This window comes from Salvelinus alpinus, chromosome 3, assembly GCF_045679555.1.
Source record: "Salvelinus alpinus chromosome 3, SLU_Salpinus.1, whole genome shotgun sequence".
NCBI lineage: Eukaryota > Metazoa > Chordata > Actinopteri > Salmoniformes > Salmonidae > Salvelinus > Salvelinus alpinus.
The window spans coordinates 73714118-73727991 of record NC_092088.1 but is presented as its reverse complement, the minus strand read 5'-3'; the positions used below and the strand labels follow the sequence as shown (position 1 = coordinate 73727991).

The 13874-nt window shown below is 43.5% G+C and overlaps 2 protein-coding genes across 3 annotated transcripts; one reads left to right on the top strand and one right to left on the bottom strand.

Moving 5' to 3' along the window:
• Nucleotides 1-312: 312 nt before the first annotated feature.
• Nucleotides 313-6985, bottom strand: LOC139571302 (zinc finger protein 11-like). Its single transcript, XM_071394056.1, has 7 exons — nt 6824-6985; nt 6228-6430; nt 6010-6111; nt 3796-3891; nt 3590-3700; nt 3356-3479; nt 313-3225 (listed from the first exon to the last, which is right to left on the bottom strand). Exons 1-7 carry the CDS (start codon nt 6849-6851, stop codon nt 497-499), a joined length of 3393 nt encoding a protein of 1130 aa, XP_071250157.1. The 5' UTR covers nt 6852-6985; the 3' UTR covers nt 313-496.
• Nucleotides 6986-7423: 438 nt separating this feature from the next.
• Nucleotides 7424-13459, top strand: LOC139571303 (zinc finger protein 709-like). 2 transcript variants are annotated; one of them, XM_071394057.1, is made up of 7 exons: nt 7424-7608; nt 9602-9804; nt 9894-9995; nt 10159-10254; nt 10379-10489; nt 10599-10722; nt 10821-13459. In XM_071394057.1, the coding sequence occupies exons 1-7, from the start codon at nt 7581-7583 to the stop codon at nt 13274-13276; spliced, it is 3120 nt and encodes a 1039-aa protein (XP_071250158.1). In that variant the 5' UTR covers nt 7424-7580; the 3' UTR covers nt 13277-13459. The 2 variants fall into 2 exon arrangements, with proteins under 2 accessions (XP_071250158.1, XP_071250159.1); XM_071394058.1 differs by lacking the exon at nt 7424-7608 and adding an exon at nt 7951-8073.
• The last annotated feature ends 415 nt before the right edge of the window (nt 13460-13874 follow it).

The window sequence follows — 13874 nt, the reverse complement described above, 5'->3', positions numbered from 1 at the left end:
GGCAGTGATTGGGGACACTGCTCTGTGTAGGGTGCCGTCTTTCGGATGGGACGTTAAACGGGTGTCCTGACTCTCTGAGGTCATTAAAGATCCCATGGCACTTATCGTAAGAGTAGGGGTGTTAACCCCGGTGTCCTGGCTAAATTCCCAATCTGGCCCTCAACCATCACGGTCACCTAATAATCCCCAGTTTACAATTGGCTCATTCATCCCCCTCCTCTCCCCTGTAACTATTCCCCAGGTCGTTGCTGCAAATGAGAACGTGTTCTCAGTCAACTTACCTGGTAAAATAACGGATAAATAAAAAATAAATAAAAAAACTGTACTTTATTAATTGCAGAAGAAATGAGTTCATCACTACAGCCATAGTAAAAAATGAAATACAACATTATGCATGTTCAATTCAGGCAGTGTTATTTGCTACTGGCTACATAATAAGCTACATATTTTGCAGTTAATTTACAGTTGGATAACACAAGCATTTATAGAACTTTGACTAATAAGCTGGGTGGCATTTGTCTTGATGAGTCCGCAAACGGTCTCTACGATTGAAAGCTTTCCCGCAATCCATACATTGGTAGGGCTTCTCTCCCGTGTGAGTCTTCATGTGTCTGCTCAACTGATGGGAGGTGCCGAAGGACTTGTCACAGGTGAGACATGGATAAGGCTTCTCCCCAGTATGACTTCGCCGGTGTATGGTGAGATAATGGGCTTGAACAAAACCCTTCCCACAGTCCTTGCACTTGAATGGCCGCTCTCCAGTATGGTATCTCATGTGTATCCTCAGTTCAGATGCGGATTTGAAAACCCTTGTACACTCCTTATATGTGCAAGAATAAGGATTCTCCCCTGTGTGAATCAGCACGTGTCTTGCCAATGGGGCAGGGCTGTAGAACCCCTTACCACAGTAGGAACACGGGTAACGCACCCCTTTGTGGTATACATTCTCATGCATCTTCATTTGACCTTTGTCCCTGAAAACTTTGTTACACTGGGAACAAGGGATGCGTTTCACCTGAGGAGTGTGAACACGATTCATGTGAGATTTCAGAATCCCCTTGGATTGGAAGGTCTTGCCACACTCCCAGCAAAGGCATGGTTTCTCTCCCGTGTGATTTCTCTGGTGTGTCACAAGAGCAGTTTCAAAATGGAACTTCTTTGGACAGTGGGCGCACTTGTATGGGGGCTCCCCGCCAGTGTGAATCCTCTGGTGTCTGATGAGAGCTGCTAAATCAGCGTAGCTTCTCTCACAGTAGGTGCAGCGGAACGGACCGCTGAACTGATGGTCATCGACGTAGTGTCTGGAGAGGTACCTTATCACATTGAAGCTCTTCTCACACATGGTGCATTGAACCGGTTTGTGCTCTACCTTGTGTATTGCAAGTGTTTCTTGGTCTGGGAACATCCTTCGGCAATAGGCGCAGCGGAGCGGGTTGTGGATGCGCTTGTGTGCCGTCAGTGTGGATTTTAGTCCGAATTCCTTACCACATTCATTACACTTATGGACTTTCTTTCCCCCTAATTCAACAGGTTCACCCTTCTTCACCTTGCAAAACAGTCTCATGTGCCTCCTCAACACAAAGTCAAACTTGTACTTCGACCCACAACGAGGGCAAGCATGTGGGCGCTCATCTGAGTGAGATAGAATGTGATATCGCAAATATCCCAATATAAATTTATGGCAAATAGGACACCTTGCACAGCGTTTGGATGATCCTATAGGTGCGCTGGGTTCCGGGGAAGAAGATTCAGTTGCATTGGTGGAGGACGACTCACTGTCCTTAGGCGTTTCCTCAATAGGAAAGACACATCTTTCAATATGTTTCTGGAAGCTTCTCAAGGTCTTGTAAATCTTCTTACACGTGGGACATCGATAGGGCCAGTCACCAGTGTGAGTCACCATGTGTTTCCTCAAGACTGCAGGACGCTGAACGACCTTACCACACACCTTGCATGTCCTACGCTCCAGGGACCTTTTGGCCCTTGCGGATGACCCCTCCACAGAATGCATGTAGGTGAAGGCAGAATTCTGTTTGCTCAGAGTGGCAGAGAGTTGTAGGATTTCTGCTTCACATGTCACGCTCTGCTGGTGTGTACTGCCCGATGGCCCTGGGTCTGTCTGCCCCGTAGCTGGAAGACCACTGCTCTCTCCAAGCTCCCCTTGTTGATGACTCAGAAACAGACAAGCCTCTTCATGAGCCTTCACACTGTAATCGTGCTTGAAAGTCCTCTCACAGTTACTACATTGATGGATGCCTTTCTTCGGATGGGACTCCATGTGGATCTTCAGTTCGGAAGGGTTAGGGAAGACCTGTTCGCACACTCTGCACTTTTTGGGCTCGGTGTGGATAATCTGATGCCGCTTCATACTCGAACTTGTGGCTAAAGTCTTCCCACAAACAGGACATGTCTTGCAGACAATGCGTTTTTGTTTTTCACTTTGGGCTACTTTTTGTCCTGGCGGACGCGGTAAGATTTTCTTCAACATCAGACCCTTGTATTGCATTACTGATATGGACGGCTCACTTTCCTCAGGCATTTCCTCAATAGGATAGACACATTTTTCAGTATGTTCCTGGAAGCTTCCCAAGGTCTTGTAAATCTTCTTACAAGTAGGACATTGATAGGGCCAGTCACCAGTGTGAGTCACCATGTGTTTCCTCAAGACTGCAGGACGCTGGACGACCTTACCACACACCTTGCATGTCCTACGCTCCAGGGACCTTTTGGCTCTCCCAACCGTTTGACTGGATTTGGGGGTCTGTGTTACGTTAGCAATAACAACCCCTTGTAGGTCCACTGAGGGCTTTTGTATCATGGAGGACATGATTGCTTTAGACACGCCTATGCTTATCTTTTGTCCAGGTTTGACTGTTGTTCTGCATTGTTCACCATGGGTTTCCTCTTTCTTTTGGGGGTGCTTTTTGAGAAGTTTGAAAGGCTTCTCTATCCCATCTTCCCCTATAACCATCACTGTTTCATACTCCGGATCTCTCTCTGTCACTTGGTCAGCAAACTCTGCATCATCCTCTGCCTCCTCGTCATTAACAGAGGATATTTTGTTTTTCTCACATTCCCCTGACCTGCTATCCACCTCCTCTTCTCTTTCTTTTACATCCATAATTTTTCCTTCTTTATCCACCTCTGTTGCAATCACCACCCGTTCCACAGGAGGAAGACAGAGAGCTGAGAGAATGCAGTCCCCATCGGTGGAAGATGGAGGGTCTGTGAAAGAAGAAAAAAGGGAACCAAAACTCAACCCAGTAATGCTCAATAGACGTAATTTGCCATTGGTTGTGTCAAAACGAATCCATCATATAAAGCATGAAAATTATGGGTTCTGTGAGATGCCTACCATGGTTGTCTAGCTGGCCGAGGTCTCTGTGGTACTGAAGTAGAGTTTTCAGCTGCTGAGGGTGAGACACGGACTCAACACATTCCTCCAGAACAGAGGGAACATCGCCGAGCAGCGAGGAAGCCTGACAAATGAGGGATACAGAGTTAGAAAGAACATAGGTAGAATTCCCACAAAGCCTAAGTGCTAAGTCCATGGTTCCTCTATATGATTTTAGTTTATTTCTACTAGTACCTGTTGGAAGTTTGACATGGGAAGTAGCTTCTCAAGCCTCGAAAGAAATTGCCACATGAGATTCTGTATGGCTGCGTCATAACTGGGACCAAATTCTACAGGAAAAACATCCTAAAACAGAGTAATGAAATATAAGCTATGAAAACCTCTCAGAGGAGACTATTTAATTTGTGGAAATGACACACAGCTATTCCATACCCACTGACCTGGAAGAAATGATTCCTCTCATCAGGGTCTTTCAGAAGGGTTTGAACCAGCCCCAGAAAGTTGGATTCAGATAATCCTACCTCTGCATCAGTCGCCTGAAACACATAATATAAACATGTTGCCTTCATCAGGACATCTAGATGATAGTTTGTCATTTAGGTTGCATATGTTTTTGCAATAACGTATCATTGTTAGTGATGCACCGATATGACATTTTTGGCTGAAACCGATATCTGATATTTTCCTTGACAAAAAAAATAGATACCGATATTTAAAATTTTAGCGGCCTTTTAAGCATTCTAGTACAGTTAAATAGTTAACACACACACATGGACGCAGCGGTCTAAGGCACTGCATGTCAGTGTAAGAGGCGTAACAACAGTCCCTAGTTCGAATCCAGGTTGTATCACATCCGGTCGTGATTGGGAGTCCCATAGTGCGGCGCACAATTGGCCCAGTGTCGTCCGGGCAATCATTGTAAATAAGAATTTCTTCTTAACTGACTTGCCTAGTTAAATAAAGGTTACACACACACCACACTGACCAAAATGTTATTTTGTTGGCATTTACGTATGTCCCCATTACCAGTAAAACATAATCAAAACCTATTTCTTCCACTTACTTGCTGTGCTGTTTCGTTGTTCAGTCGTTTCATTCTCAACCAGGATTTCTATGGAACGCCATTTGGGTCTTTGCGTGTCAAAAAAGATACACGTCAAATAACACTGTTGATCAACCAGGACCTGAATATGCGTTCATCAATTTTTACGTTGATTACACTATCCCTCGTATTTCATATGTCACAACGATTCATCGATACGTATGCTATGATGCTGGTAAAGTTGTCTCACGCACCTACAGTGCTAATCACAAAAAAAAACTACCTAGCTCATGGATGCAAACAATGTTCTTCCCCAAAAACACAGCAAAACAACAATCTGTTTCAGTAGCTATAGCTAGCTAGCTAACTATATAGCTAGGTGTCATCTGAAATAATTTATAAGACAGTTCTTATTTGATTAATGGTGGTTGGACCCATCTATGTGACGCTAGCCACAATATGGATTAGCCACAATAGTGGACTTTGCAGTTAGCCTTCAAAATAAAACTATGGCATAATTCTACTATTTGTATTCATTTGCATCACTGTCAATGACATACTTTTATTTGGAAGGCAAACCGCAAATTCCACTATTGTGCCTAATTCTTATTGTGGCTAGCTTCACAACACGGTCCAGTTGAGCCTCTCTAGCCAGATGAAGCTAGCTGGCTGCTTATAACATTAGCTTTGGGCAACAGGGTTAAGTAGCTGACTAGCTATTTATTTTCATGAACTGAAGTTCAATTTCAATAGGCAAACAACAAGTGGCAACCTTGCTAATACTTACTCACAAGGATTCCTAAATCATTGCTAAGAATAATGAAAATTACTGCAGTTTCTACTGGTCATTGTTTTCAGGCTGGTTGTATTGATGCTAGCTAGGTACCAAGCTAAAGCTAACTACACCAGAAGTTGCGGTCGAACAAATTATGCTTTATTACCAACGCGGTATTGTAAACACATCGTTCGTGGCTGGTGTTTGCAGACATTTTTGTACAGCTTTGACAGTGCTAATGTATCTTTGTTGACACGCAAAGACCCAAACGGTGTTCCATAGTATGCATGTCGTGAAGCAAATAGCAGTGAAGCTTCTACTGCGTAACTACGGTAGGGCAACATCTGAAAAATAGTGTACCGGTGCTCGACCAGTCAGCTTAAGCCAACATGACCCACGACAGATAACGGTTGATTGTCAAGGGCAATGAATTTCATTATATTGGCTTTAATGGATTTCATCTTTGAGTTGTCTCGCTGAAATGTTCTTACTCTTTCAAACGACTGCTCGATTTGTTGACTGCTCAATCCACACAGTAGACATTGTGTGGGCTAGGTTAGGAATGCTGTGTTGACCGTGTAGCGCAAAATTTTACGTGGTGTTATTACGTCACGTACCTAAGTTATATAGGTATGCACGGTAGCTTTGACATCGGTTTTTAACATCGGCGTTAAACTAGACATCGGGTCGATACCGATGTTGGCATTTTTGGCTAATATCGTCCGATTCCGATATGCTCACCAATATATCGTGCCTCCCTAATCAATGTCTTAACAAAAATATGCCTATGACTGACTGATTTAGACATTAGCTGAGTCTCTGCCCTAAGGAGCTCACCTGTGTCCCCCAGAGAGGTGTGAGGGTCTGTATCCTGTCCAGGTGTGGCTGAATGGTCTGGAGGTCTGTGATCGGCTTGGAGCGACACAACTCTAGGACCAGCTGAAACCAGAGCAAACATGTCAGAAGACTTATTTGAGACAAAAGATAACTAAATATGATCATATTACATCATTCCCCACATAATGATGAGCACTAGTTCTGTCTCTTCTTCTCACCCGCGCTCGAAGACCCAGAATAAGTTGGGCCCTCTGTCTGAGGTTCAGAAGCTCTGGAACCATCTCTGTGACCATGGTAACAAACTCCTCCAGCATCCCATAATCCATCACGTGTCTCTGCTGGATTGTTTGCCAGATGGCTGCAGAGACCAGCCGCAGTGGTGGGACCATGAGGCGCAGAGAGGGGAGAGGAAGAGGGGGACCTGAAACACAGAAGTTGACTTAGTTGTTCACAAATCAATTTATAAGTACCTATTATTGCACATTACATCAAACTCTAGCAGGATGAACAAACTATAAAACACTAAAAGATGTGAGAACGATGAGCAACTATTAGTAAATGAATCAAATTTATTTTATAAAGGCCTTATTACATCAGCAGTTGTCACAAAGTGCTATACAGATACCCAGCCTACAACCCCAAACTGCAAGTAATGCAGTTGCAACTGACTGATAAATATGTTTTTTGTTTATGTTCTTCAACATTCGGTTTCAGGAAGTTAGCCACTTTGCTAGCTAGCTCGTCATGTAGTTGCTATACTGATTTCTTTATATCCACTGTCTAGCTACCTTTTTAGCTAAAAGTCCTGTTTTACCTTTTCCCCCATGGATGCGTCCTTCCATATTGAGTGTTCCTTGCCGTTACATCCGAAAACGGTAGGTGTGAAAATGATGTTAATAATAGCCACGTTTACTCGTAAGTTTGCACAAAAAAAAACGTTAGGTCGTTACGTTATCTTTTGTAACTCAATCAAAGATGGTGGCTCAATGGTCGTTAATGGTACCTATTTTACATCCGTGTGGAAGCTATATCGACATTGCAATGGTTCCGCACAAGCTCGCTAGAGCGAAACAAAAAAATAACTCGCTGCGCAGAACTTTTGAGCTGTGCGATCAATTCCATACGGAATAATTTTAGAGCAGGACTGCCGACAAGTGCTTCCGTTAATAGCGCAATGACAAAGATGTTTTATTATATTGACAAGATAGTCGAGCAACCACTCAACAATGGAAATAATCCGATTCGTAACAACCTAACCTTTACGAAACTAGTATTCGATCAAATAAGACGCACGTAGGAAATTCGCAATTAAATGTTTTTGTTGACCAAATTCGATACTCTCATTGACCTCCATACATAAAATCCTCTCTTCGTGGTTTTATTTTCGTGGACAGATTTTGGGCGGAGTAAACTCTCTTGCTTCGCCTCTTCCTCTCTGTCAATGAGCGCTTCCCGAGGCAAATCTATGGCGCCTCACATTCACGAACTTTAAGACCGGAAATTAATTTGATAAACCATAAAACAACACCACAGTTTTTGAGTATAGATGTGACTGGAGTGAATACCACACGATGAGCGGACACATTTCAGGAAAAAATGGTAAAATGCAGTAGAATTTGTGATCCAAACTAGTAACGCTACAGAGAAGCTAGCTTTCTAACTTAGCTAACGTTAGCCAGTGAAGTTCACGTTATTTTCTCTTTTATCTAACTATCTAACGCTAGTCAGTGAAGTTCACGTCCTTTTCGCTTTGCTAAACCTGCGACCTGTCCGGGTCGAATTGCATTTATTTTATGCATGGGTAGTTTTACCAAAGAACTCAAGCTAGCTAGTCATGTATTAGCTTAGCCACCACCATCCATTTTTGCATTGTTCATCGCAGCGTAGAACGACTGCCCCATCTCATTAATGCCACGAAGTTCAAGGCCAACCGCGGTAATACAGGCTGTTGTTTCCAGAAAGCAGGGGACTGATTTAACACCCCGTGCCTAAATATTTTACTACGTTCTGGAGTAAATGGAGATTCTAGAAGTAGCCTGCCACACACATTTTTGGGATTTAAAGGTATACTTCGTTTTCTTGCAAATTAAGCTTTTTGTCTACTTTCCCAGAGTCAAATGACCGTGTGGATACCATTTCTATGTATCTGTCCAGTATGAAGGAAGTTGGATGTAGTTTTGTGAGCCAATGCCAACTAGCGTTAGCGCAATGACTGGACGTCTATGGGTATTTTTTTAATTTAGCTTGGCAAGTCGGTTAAGGACAAATTCTTATTTACACTGGCTAAATCTGGATGATGCTGTGCCAATTGTGCGCCGCCCTATGGGACTCTCAAGCACAGCCGGTTGTGATACAGCCTGGAATTGAACCAGGGTGTCTGTAGCGACGTCTCAATTTCTTAGATGCAGTGTCTTAGACCGCTGCGGCACTCGGGAGCCACTCAGGGTATCTGTTAAGTTAGTTAACAATTACACCAGCACGAGTTAGCAACTTCCTTCAAACTGCAGGCTGAGACATAACAATTGTGTCCAAGAGTTAATCTGACTCTTGGGGAAGTACACAAATCGCCTCATTGCCAAAATCCCAAAATGTCTCTTTAACTGTTTTCATTTATACATTTTATGGTAACAAAAACAGAATAGAAAATTTGATCACTTTTCTGTAGAGGTGTGGGCAGAATGTTTTAATCTTTTGCAGTGACTTTTTCAAACAAAATGCATGCATATAGCGAGTGCCAAACACTGGCCTTTCATTCTGCAAGATTTGTCTATTGAACAATTTAAAAGTAAATGCTGCCCACATGTCTATGCAAAAGGTGAATTGTTGTTTAATATTTTGTTTATTAGAAACACAATCATGTATTATCTCCTGCCTTGGTACAGACTCTGAGATTAAATAGGCTACTATGTTGTGCTCCTATTGCACAGAAATACTGTAGCCTAGCAATACTGTCATAGAATTCCGGTCTATTTACATTTGAGCATGGTTGGCAATTGAATGAGCGCCGAATAAATAGTAGCCTAATATTTATTGTGGAGCGGGAATACTCAAGTCTTGTCAGAAAAAAAGAGACATTCCCTGCAATATGATTATGATTTAGGCCTACATAATAAAAGTAAAATAAATGGCTCCCGAGTGGCGCAGCTGTCTAAGGCACTGCATCTCAGTGCAAGAGGTGTCACTACAGTCCCTGGTAAAAAATCCAGGCTCTATGACATCCGGGCAAAAAAATAAAAAGGTGGTTAGTGCCCCCATATCTAATTGATAAGCTGTTGTCAAAGCTGAAATGAGTATGACATCCGGGCATTTTAAAGTATACTACATTTTGGAAATGTTCAACTTTGTTCTACTGTTTAGGACGCTTCCTAGAGTAGCTCAAAAAGCACATGCAATGTTTCCAAAAACTGCTCCATGAAGCAAGATGGTGAAGGGCTAAAATGACACTACTTGATCTTGACATGTGCAACTGAGACTTCACATAGGAAACAATGTGGTGGCGTTATCGATGACTCAGTCTATGGTTCATTTGAACGGAATCAGTTGTAACAAAACTGGCATTGCTGTCCTCGTCAACCACATTCTCTGTTTTCAGGTCCCCCTCTTCCTCTCCCCTCTCTGCGCCTCATGGTTCCACCACTGCGGCTGGTCTCAGCAGCCATCTGGCAAACGGTCCAGCAGAGACACGTGATGGATTATGGGATGCTGGAGGAGTTTGTTACCATGGTCACAGAGATGGTTCCAGAGCTTCTGAATCACAGTCAGAGGGCTCAACTTATTCTGGGTCTTCGAGCGCGGGTGATAATCAAACCATTGGAAAGATGAGATGATCATATTTAGTATTATTGTACCCACTATGTGTCCTGACTGGTTTGCTCTGGTTTCAGCTGGTCCTGGAGTTGTGTTCCTCCAAGCCAATCACAGACCTCCAGACCATTCAGCCACACCTGGACAGGATACAGACCCTCACACCTCTCTGGGGGACACAGGTGAGCTCCTTAGGGCAGAGACTCAGCTAATGTCTAAATCAGTCCGTCTTAGAGATTTCTGATAAGACATTGATGCATTTTGGCAAAAGCATATGCAGCCTAAATGACAAGCTATCATCTAGATGTCCTGATGAAGGCAACATGTTTATATTATGTGTTTCAGGCGACAGATGCAGAGGTAGGATTATCTGAATCCAACTTTCTGGGGCTGGTTCAAACCCTTTTGAAAGACCCTGATGAGAGAGAACATTTCTTCCAGGTCAGTCAGTATGTGGGTATGGAATAGCCGTGGATCATTTCCATATCACTTCTGTGTATTTCAACAATTTAAATGATCTCTTCTGAGAGGTTTTCATAGCTCATATTTCTTTACACTGTTTTAGGATGTTTTTCCTGTAGAATTTGGTCCCAGTTATGACGAAGCTATCCAGAAACTCGTATGGCAATTTCTTTCGAGACTTGAGAAGCTACTTCCTGTATCAAGTTTCCAACAGGTACTAGTAGAAATAAACTCAGATCATATAGAGGAACCATGGACTTGACATTAAGGCACTGTGGGAATTCTACCTATATTCCTTCTAACTCTGTATTTGTCATTGTCAGGCTTCCTCGCTGCTCAGCAATGTTCCCTCTGTTCTGGAGGAATGTGTTGAGTCTGTGTCTCACCCTCAAGAGTTGAAAACCCTGCTTCAGTACCACAGAGACCTCGGCCTGCTAGACAACCATGGTAGGCATCTTTCAGGACTCATGTAGATGTTCGATTTTTTTTCTTCAGTTGGGGACATTAACATTTATTCTTTATTTAACCATACTATCCTTTTCTAGATACTCTGTCTTCCACCGACGGGGACTGCATTCTCTCAGCTCTCTGTCTCCCTCCTGTAGAAAGGGTGGTGATTGCAACAGAACAGACAGAGTCAGAAACACCAGTATCATCCTTGAATGTCTTCATGGATACATTCACCAAAGAGTTGGAGGTGGACTCTGCAACACTGACAGAGTACACAGAGATGGAACCGGGGACAAGTATGGATGTAGTAGAAAGAGAGGAGAGCGTGGAATGTGAGAGAAAGGATAATGAGGAGCATGATGATGCAGAGTTTGCTGACCCAGAGACTGAAGAGGTGGAACCAGTGTATGAAACTGTGACGGTTTTAGGGGAAGATGGGACGATGGAGCCTTTAGTCAAGAAGAATAAGCTCAAAAGGCACAAAAGAGAGATAATTGATGCCAGTGGCATGCCTCATGGAAAGAAACACAGAGAACCTAGCCCTGCACAAATGAAAAGCATAGACCTGTCTGATAGGATCATAACGTCCATGCTTCACAAGCCCTCAGTGGAGATACAAAGGATTAATACCACTAACCTAACATTGCCCTTAAGACCAGTGAGAAGAAACAGGGGGTGTAAGATGAAGACATTGCTAGCAGGAGAACGGAAACAAACCAAAACTGAATTTTCAGAAGAGAAACGTAGTGTCTGCAAAAGAGTTAAAACACCCCAAAACCCCAATACATGCACAGTGTGTGGACGTGTCTTATCCCGCTTTTCAGACATGAAAAAGCACATGCAAACCCATAACAACGGTCGCACCTATCAATGTCGCAATTGTCAGAAGACTTTCAAGCACTTGTACAATTTGCAAACTCACAGAAAGTCATGTCTGTTTGGAACTGGGCAAAAAGAGGAGGTTCCCTCTGGAGAGGGCAGTAGTGCTCAGTTTACTACGTGTGAGACAGAATTCACACAATCCTCCATAGACCGTAGAACGTGCAAAGTGTGCGGCAAGATTGTGCATCGCATTGGATACTTGAGTACCCACATGAAGATTCACTCCGAGAATCGCCACTATTCTCTCGGAGAAGCGGAAACAGTCCAGAAACCGTCACCTGAAGGAGGGGACAAAGAGCCATCCAGTGGTCTTCCTCTTGAGGCAACACCTGAGGACAGTGACTCGTCCTTCACCAGCAGTACACACCAGGACCCGTCTTACGACCCAGAACCCAGCCAGACCAAAAGACCCAAGTGTTCCACCACAGCAAAGAAGCCTGACCGAAAAACTTTCCAAAAACATATTTGCCGTATTTGTGGTAAAAGCGTGACTGCTGGCGCCTTTGAGTATCACATGAGAACTCACTCAGGCGAGCGCCCTTTCTCCTGCCCTCATCCTCAGTGTGGGATGAAATTCATACACAGCGGAGGTTTGAGGGCCCATCTCAGACGCTATTGCAAGGTTCAGACAGTTGACGCTGCTGAGCTCGACAGCTTCGACATACGTTTTGAGTGTGACAAATGTGAGAAGACATTCACTATCCAATCAAAACTAAGGAAACACAAACTTATCCACGGCCCGCTCTACTGCGCAGGGTGCAGAAAGGTATTGCCTGACTTACAAACTTTAACCAGACACAAGCTCTGGCACCGGCCTGTTCAGTGCAGCATGTGTGAGGAGAGCTTCATGCTCACAAACCTCAGAACGCACTATCTGGATGTCCATAAGTTCAGCGGGCCGTTCGTCTGCACCCATTGTCCGAAAAGCTACAAGAAGTTCCATTCCCTCATCAAACACGAAATGGTTCACACCGGGAACCTCCCCTTACAGTGCTCCCAGTGTCCAAAAAGATTCATCTACAATTATGACCTAGTCGAACACGAGAAAAGGCACTCTGACGACAGGCCTTGTCTCTGCTGGGAGTGTGGCAAGGCCTTTTATACCAACATTGACCTGAAACAACACATGCAGAATAGCCATGGTGAAAAATCCACAGAGTATCGCTTCCCGTGCCGCCATTGTGGGAAACCTTTCAGGCTTAGTAATTCCCGTGCGAACCACGAGAAGACTCAGCATGGTGGGGTGCGTTACCCATGTACGTACTGTGGTAAGCAGTTTGTTTGTGCAGATTCGTTGAAAAGGCATGATCTGATTCACACTGGGGAGAGGCCTTTTAAATGCAATCATAAGAATTGTGATAAGGCTTTCAGGTCGAGAGCTGAACTGAAGATACACATGAGATACCATACTGGAGAACGGCCGTTCAAGTGCAACGTCTGTGGAAAGGGCTTTGTTCAAGCCAATTTTCTCACTACGCACTACAGGACTCATACAGGGGAGAAGCCGTATTCATGTTCCCTCTGTGACAAACGTTTTAACTACCATGACTCCCTGAAGAGACACATGTCTACACACTCAAACGAGAAGCCTTATAAGTGCCTGGATTGTGGAAAAGCGTTCGAACGTAAAACGCTGTTGAATGTACATCAACGATCATGTACATCATAGTATTGAAATGTACACTTTTTTTGCATAATTTAACATAAGTTGATAAGATCGTGGCCTGATAAATAATTTCCCAGTTTTTTGTTTAACACGGTCAATCTGTAAATGTTATTCTTTTTCATATTACTGCAGTTATACTTTTCTTCCATAAGTGAAATTTTAATAAAAGTAGAATACAATACATAATTGGAGTTGTATGGTTTTGTGTATGTGTAGCCACACACACTAGGAGCTCAGATGCAAACATGTAATGTCTATTTTAATATATGAGAATTAACCAATGATATCAGGCCACACCCGGCTATGATTACAGACACCTGTGTGTGTCTTTTGAGACTATATAAACGAGTCACCCCGCAGTATTTGTCATTATACCCTGATGAAGACAGCTTGTCTGTCGAAACGTTGGACATTCAATATTTGCATCTGAGCTCCTAGAGTGTGTTGCTCTCCTTTATTTTTCAAGTGTTCCACTCCGATAGCCAGCACCTCGCCTAAATACGTGTGCGTTTCTTTTGCCTCTAGATTTGTGTATGTGTAAGCATGCTCCTTTAGTCACTCTCTTTCAACCTGGGCTACATTGCACATACATTCTGGTCTA